The sequence below is a fragment of the Crocodylus porosus genome, unplaced genomic scaffold (genome assembly GCF_001723895.1).
Source record: "Crocodylus porosus isolate Cpor-Errol unplaced genomic scaffold, CroPor_comp1, whole genome shotgun sequence".
Lineage (NCBI taxonomy): Eukaryota > Metazoa > Chordata > Crocodylia > Crocodylidae > Crocodylus > Crocodylus porosus.
In genome coordinates, this window is record NW_017728886.1 from 120606121 (window position 1) to 120614044 (window position 7924).

General features: G+C 38.7%; 1 protein-coding gene across 1 annotated transcript in view; it reads left to right on the forward strand.

The window, feature by feature from the left end:
- UBE2QL1 (ubiquitin conjugating enzyme E2 Q family like 1) overlaps positions 1–7416 on the forward strand; it is a 26458-nt gene extending 19042 nt beyond the window's left edge. Inside the window, exon 2 of the mRNA XM_019541247.1 lies at positions 6070–7416. Coding sequence (XP_019396792.1) covers positions 6070–6201 — 132 coding nt within the window. The 3' untranslated portion in view covers positions 6202–7416. The remainder of the gene's footprint in view (positions 1–6069) is intronic.
- The last annotated feature ends 508 nt before the right edge of the window (positions 7417–7924 follow it).

Below are 7924 nucleotides of genomic sequence, written 5' to 3' on the forward strand. Positions count from 1 at the left end.
CTGACCCCAGTATTCTTTCCTGCCATGGCAGGGGGTCGGACTAGATGATCTGCTCAGGTCCTTTCCGACCCTAGAAACTACGAAACTATGAAATAGAGAAAATGGAAAAATGAAACAAAAGAAACTATATCTGAGATTTCAGGAAATAATGTAACAAAATAGAGCACATATCTTGGCTATTTATAATTGTAACAATGTTGCAAAATAACTGCTGATCAGGTCTTTCTAATTCTAACAAAATGTTTCAAAGGCAGTATGTCAAACAAGATAAAATTTTAGTTTAATAATCTAAATAGATCTCTACTTTGTGTTAAGTGCATATCCAGTGCAAATTATTATTTTAAGAGTATTCTTAGCAGATAGTAGAATAAATCTGCAGCTACATTTTTGTCTGATGTTTGTGCTACCTGTAGATTTAACAAATTTTTTAACTTGGACACAAACGAAATGTACAAGATTATCCCTCTTCAGAAAGAAATCCTCACCTCTTGCACATAATTCCTGGACCACCATGGCCACAATATCACTCTAATACTATCAGGATTCTTCCATAATTAATGTGTAATATAAACTCCTAGTCAACATATCTTACCAAACATAGACTTGAAATTGGTTCTGTAAAGCATTTGATACCCCTATTTAATTATGACCTAATTTTAAATGTGTATTTTTATTTATGATAAAATCATGATTTGCATTTGTCACAAAAGCAGAAATAGGCAGGTTGGTCTTTGTAACCGGACTGAAAGTGATACACTATGGTGTTTCTTAACTTTACGAAAGGTTAAGCCTGGATGTCACTGTATTTTTTTCACAGTTCAATTTAAGAGCCAAAAAACGTCAGGAAACAACAGGAGAAATGCTCCTTTTGTGATGCTGGGTGTTATCATAACTTATCAATAGGACAGTTTACTGACGTAAGAGTTTCCTTTAAAGACTGTGTATTTCGTCATGACTTAGCCATGGAGGACTGACTGATTCAGGCCCTTGCTAAAAGACAATGTATAAGTTTTCTGATGATACACAGGATTCTATGCCACTCATTTTTGCTGCTTTTAAAAATCTTTGGTTTGGATAATATAGTGGCCCTTGTCACTGAGGCAAGCACAGCACAACTGAGGTGGGAATGGTGCCCAAACATGGGTTTAAGCTATGTTTCCCTTACCCCAGTCCTGAACAGGTGCCTCAGTATGACTTGTAGCATCCTGAGAAGTTGTTTTAGAGAGTAACTATGCCCACTGGCCAGTATCACAACTGAAAATCCTCATGGCAGTAGAAAGCCCAACCCAGGCTTTTCTTTCCCTTAGCTGCTTCTAGGGTTGGGTTTCAAAATATCCTCATGTTTGAATCTATTGGTAAACAGTCAAATGATCTGACATAATCACAGTTTATTGGGCAGTGGCAAGTAGGACATACTGAACTCATCCTATCAGTCAGCCACAATTAAAATCTTCCTGGATAATGTCATTTTCTGCATGTGCAGATTAACCCATTGAACCCTACAAAATTTTTGTTCCAGACTATTATTTGTGATGTTTTTACCCGTTGACATTTATTCTTATTTCTCCCACTCAGCCACTTTTCTGCTTGTCTTCCCTAAAACCCTACGTCACAAACAAACTATTCATGAGACTTTGAATTCTAGAAGAAATACCAATAATGTATCGTCTTCTTTTAAGACTTCTTGAAATAAGACTACATGACCAGATATCTAAAACCCTGTTTGATAATAGTCCACATTCTTCCTTGGCCATATCAGTGTTTGCATATCTGCCTTTTTTAAACTCCAAGATGGTATTGCTTACTCCTGAACACTGATTTTTCTGATGCACAATATTCCAGCTCCATACTTTGCAAATGTTAATTCTTTCTCTCTCTCTCTCTCTCTCTCTCTTTCTCTCTCTAGCAAGAATCAGTCCCTTACTATTACCATCATAACACTGTGATGACAAAAAATTATGAATAGTCCATTTATATGCAGAGTTCCACTGAGTTTCAAATAGTAAATGTTTGGTTTGTAAACATGTAACACATAGTTCTGCTGTCCTACACACAGGTACCAATCCAGAGCAACTTCATTTAAGAAACCAGAATTTGTGGTGTTAGGACTGTAGATGTGTTGCCAGGAATAGTTAGGCCCACAAATTTGATGTTACAGGCAAATGTGATGCCTGTGGCTTATTAGAGTTTTCAGTTTTTTTTAACCTTTGATTTTCTTCCACCAACCCAAACAAGTTTGTGTTTATCCTGCTCTTACACACAAGAGATAATGATAGGCAGGAGGAAAAAAGGTGCATGCCTGCTGCTCTCCTCTGCTTCTGACAGACTAATTTCCCAGCTTTTACTCCTGCCATGTGAACTGTTGACATCTTTTGTCTCTTCTAGTCCTTTTGAGGTTTCTTTTGACAGCCTTGCCTTGGCTATTTTCTATGGTGTTATTAATTTTTTGTTTCTTGGCATGGCTGGAATTTTTTGTTGGGGTGAGGTTGACTGACTAGAATGTATAATTAACTATTCTGTATAATAGATACGAGTAAGTGTAAAATAACAGAAATGTCCTAGAAAAAGGAGTGTGCATTTGTTAGTCAGTTGGAATCAAAATGTCTTCCAGATGGTTTAGTTTGACATTTCCAGAAGTTGCTTTTGATGTTTCCATTTTCATTTTCTAATTTGAGACATCTTCAGCTTGTTCATGGATACTGAGCATTCATGCCATAAGAAACTTCTACATTCCAAAAGACTGATTACCAATGATACTATAATAAGCAAAGGCTGAAATTTCTACAATGGCCTGTGGTTTTGTGAACTGATCAATGGCAACAGCTGATTTAATTATTTCTGTATCAGATAGATTTTACTTGATCACTAATGTAAGTTACATAGTGATCACAGTAATGAAGCAGAAGAGCAAATTTATGACATTTTATTGGTGATGAAAGAGAAGTGATTTATGTGACTAGCAGAGCAGAAGATGCAAAAAGTGATTTTTGAATGTACTGAGCTGAAGTTAACAGAAACTGGTTCTTCCATGTCTTTGAGTATCAAGCCAGGAGTCAAAAGAAGTGTGTGAAAAAAATTGTACCTCATCAAAAGGATGAGAATGCGGAAGCAGTTTGGAGTAGATGCAATAATATATGACCATTGGAATAGGCTCCACATCATAGACTTTATAGTCATGATTTAAGTCTGTTTTAGATCAGATTCATGATCATAATGTTTCTGGTTTCAAAATTATTAAGAAGGAAGAAGAAAGAGCTTTGTTCTTACGTCTTTTAAAATTTTGAAGTACAGGCAGTTCTCGGACTTACAACACAATTGGTTCCTGAAAACTGCAGCTTAAGTCGAAATGTAACTCGGAACGAATTTTCTCATAAGAAACTATGTTATAAATGGGAATCGGTTTCTGAACCAAGGCCCATACCCTATTCTCACCAAAAATACCCCAGAATTTTGTACTCGATCAATTATAGATAAGTAATATAGCTACATGAATATATTTATATTGTAAATAGCAATCATATTGATTTGGAAGAACTTCTTTGAGGTGACTTTGCTGGACTTTTTGAAAGGCTCTTGGTTGGCCTTTTTGAAAGGTTCTTGGCTGGAGTCTTCTCAGGAGTCTTGGCTGCAGGTTTTTCTGGAGGCTTGTCTACTTTCTTAAAGACAGTGTCCATGGAAGTTTAGATAGATGTTCTCCAGGGAGATGAGCAACACAGCGAACTTGTTCGCCAGTGTGGTGTCACATTGGGTCAAGCATTGTAAAGTAGAAACTGATGTCATGAAGTTGAAACAGGGTGTCAATTTATAAACATTGTAAGTGTGAAAAGTTGTAAGTCGAGGACTGCCTATATTAGCTTTTCCTGCTACAAGTAGTATAATACTTTTTTAGGTATTTGCAAATGTTCAATTCTGTTTTTTCTGTTCTATAAAGACACTGAACCAGCTGGTTTAGGAATACAAATGTCTTCAAGTGACAGTTCTAATTTCCTTCACCAGAAATAGGGGCGATGTGTAGGGGCTGCATGGGGGTGCACGTGCACCCGCTGAGAGTGCCGGTGCACCCCTGTCAAGCCATACTCCCTGTGTAGTGGGCAGGCAGGGAGGCAGGTGGGAGCACCAGTGCCCCTGTTGTGAGCACCAGCCAGGGAGCAGGGCATCTAGCAAAAGCAGCTGTGGAGCTCCAGAAGTGGTCTGGTTGCTTTTATGATGAGTGAGCTTGGCACCCCCGTGGCCAGCGGGATTGGCTTCCAGGGAACACCTCCCCGCCCGCTCCCCATCCCATCCCGTCCTGTCCAGCAGGATGAGCCGCTGGGGGACCTTACCACCCTGATCACTGACTCATGTCAGGAGGGGCACATGGCCCCCCTGACTCAAGAGGCACCAGACACCCGTGACCAGAAATATGCTTTCTACCATCTTCTGCTCTAACCCTGTCTGCTTAGATTCCTGCTTAATAAGGATCCCCAGAAAAGAGAGAGAGCAGATAGGAAAGACAGTCTGACCAAAGCAAGAGATGTAGTAAGCTGCATTTTAAATATGATCTCTAGAGATTATTTTTAACCCGAGCTAATAAGTTTAGGGCCTAATCAAAAGCCCATTGAAGAGTCCCATTGACTTCAAGGGGATATATGTTGGAACATCTGCTTTTGGGCATATAGGCACTAAGAATATTTCTCAAGTCTGTGTAGTTGGGTTCCAGTCTCTTCCAGGCTCCCATGATGCAGAATAGTGTTGGTATGTTCTAATTATTTTACAATACATGGCAACAACCTATAACATTTCAAAATACAGGCTTTGTGAGTAAAGTTGCAGGTTTACTTTGAAATTGAATATATATGGAAATTGGCTAATTAAAAAATATCAGAAGATAGCAAAAAGTTATTTGGGCTTGGTATTGGTTGAATACAACACGGGGTACATCTACACGTGTGCTTAACTATGCAGTAGACTAATTTGCTGAAGTGTAAAGTGTTACAATCTACACATGCAATGCTATTAGATTGCAGCAAACTAAATATTCACCTCCATAAGACAGTACTGTAGGGGACAGTACGGCAGTGAAAGTAACTATGCCTAAACGTGCTTGTAAATGCTAAGCTGTGTGTACATTGCGTAGGGTCAGCCCAGGCAGCAGGGGGTCAGACCCCTACCTGCTGCCTAGCCACAGGGCTTTGCATGCTGGGGTACTCTTGTGCCCCAGACAGCCACTCTGCTGTCCAATGTCAACTCTCAGAGCCCAGTACTGACCCCCAGGGACCCCTGCCAGCCCAGAACTGCTTCACCCCAGCCCAAACTGCTATAATCCCAGGTGCAGCATCTGCACGTGTGCCTTGGACCGTAGCAGTTTGTGCATCTACAAGTGCCATTAAGGTGCCATGACGAACTCGGAGGCAAACTATGCTGGAGTTTATCATGTCACCTTAATAGTACATGTAGATGCACCCAGGCGCACTTTAAAGCACACTCATATTGAAAAGTATGTTTTACACAGGCAGAATCATTTAGTGATACATGAAAAATAACATTTTCCTGTTTGGAAAAGTAAATGAAGGCATTAGTAATCTTTTGATAACATTATTAATGTTTACCCCTTGATTTGTGGGCAAATAAATGGAAGTTTGATCAACTGTATCTATATAGTCTTAGTTTAAAAGGAACAGGGATGAAAGATTAGAATCCTGTGCCACTGAGATCCTTGAAATTTTTTCTCATCTTGATGGTGATCTTATACCAATGCGAGCATCAGTGTTGGGGAGGAAACTGTAAGGACTCCAAACAGTGAACACCCATCTCCTTTGTAAATGTGGTTTCATATTTTATACAGCAGCAAAAGATTTCTCGAAAACCAGCCATCTTTCTCCCTGTTCACATACACTAAGCTGCTGCTTATGTGGGCCCAACTATTGAGTGGTTTGTCAGACTTGAATTTGCAATCCTAGAGGGGATAGAAGGATCTTAGGGTAAACTGCATGGGACCACTCCATTGTTTTTATTTGTTCGTCACTCACATTGGAACGAAGTGTTGTGTTCATGTTTTTTAATGAAGACTTTCTCTTCTGTTTGGTACAGGGCCGTATCTGCAGAAAAGCTGGCAAATCAAAAAAGTCATTCAGCCGTAAGGAAGCTGAAGCAACATTTAAGAGTTTGGTGAAGACCCATGAAAAATATGGGTGGGTCACTCCTCCTGTCTCTGATGGCTGACATTTGCAAGCCTCACCTCAGCCGCTAAACAGAACCAAGTACTCTGACATCTCCTCAGTGCTATACACCGCCCGTCCTTTTCTACTTCAGCTTCTGTTAGATACCATGAATGTCAAGGAGACATTTAAGTTATTTATGAACAGATATGTTTACAGAGGGAGAGAAAACACATGCTGTGTTGGGTTATGTTCCAGGACTGCTGAATGGTCATCATTAAGTCACTTTAGAGCGGATGTTCAGATTGTGTCATTTGCCCCCATACAGGCCACATTGTCTTCAGCTTCTTTCCATGACAGCAGCAGCACCAAGTAGCAGGAGTGGAATTCTATCCATTGCTGCTCAGTTCATTTAAATGTAAATGAAAAAAGTTAATATTTAATAGGGAAGCAGTGCATTGCAGGTACATGTTTGCTGTGTTGTTTATCTTTGTTTCCTAGCAGGTCAACATAACTTGACGATTTGTCTTTATGTGGAGCTGTGGTCTGCTGTGACTAAATTTAGACCTCATTTGTGCTCTATATATGACCTTTGATTCATAAAAAGAACAGAATTATAACAACAAGAGGTTCTAGTGTTGAAAAACTGTTCAATGAAATCACCCAGTTGGTCAAAACATGCTATCTATGCTGATATTGTGGTGTGCTGTTGTTCTGAGATAAACCAATGCGATTAGATGAAAGTCAGGTGAAGCTTCAGATACCAGATACACCCACTTGCGGGTCTCAAAGTGGTTAATAGTAGAATAGTTTTTAACTTCCCAGCAAAATGCAGTACTCTTACAATAGCATGTTGCCTGTCAACTCTTCAGTGGCAAAACAAACACAAAACAATGCACAAATCAATCTTAAAAGTTATCCAAGTCATTTGAAAATGATGTGCCAGTGACAAGGTAAAAAGTTAGATTTTCAAAGAAAGTGAAACAAGTGGTTTGTAAGATGATTTGCATGACTGGATTTTTTTTATTTTAACTAAATAGACATTGTATGTACTTTGAGCCCAGGATCTGAAAAAACCCACTGATGTATATAAATGTCCTGCTATTTAATCATTAAGATTTAAGTTTTCTCTTCTGTTAAATGATTTTAAAAACTTTCTAAGACACTCCATAAAATCTGGAGATAATGTTTATAATATCATAAGGAAAGAGTTTAAAAATGTGGAATCCAAATGGAAAATCGTGTTGGACACATTCTGAATAAAATCACCGGTACCATTCCACTGCCTCAAGAATTCAATCATTTTAGGCTGGTTTTTTTATTTTTATTTTATTCCAAGTAAGTTTCATCACTGTGATATACTAGAAATCGTATAGGTATATTATGCTTGCTGTGGTAGCATTTACAATTGAAAGTAGGAAATCATTAATTGTAAAATGCAGTCCAGTAAAAAAAAGTATAGTGTCTTTGAAAAAGCATTCCTTTATGTGCCTAACATAAGTAAGATTAGACCACTGTTACTTTTTAAAATTGCTGAACAGTTTCTGGTTGCTCTTCAGCAGCATTGGGAAAATGTCATTTTCTAACTGCGTATGGGACTTCATGGGGTTTTAGTTTATTGTAAAGCTGCCCAGAGTAGTGAAGAACAAGCAAAGTAAATGAACTGAAACGGAAGTGTTTTAGGGCCAGTTTAATGCCAGCATCCCACAGGAGGATGGCCTAGTCTATGCTTAAAAATTTTGCCAACATAGTTATGTTGGTTTAAAGAGTGAAAAATCACACTCCTA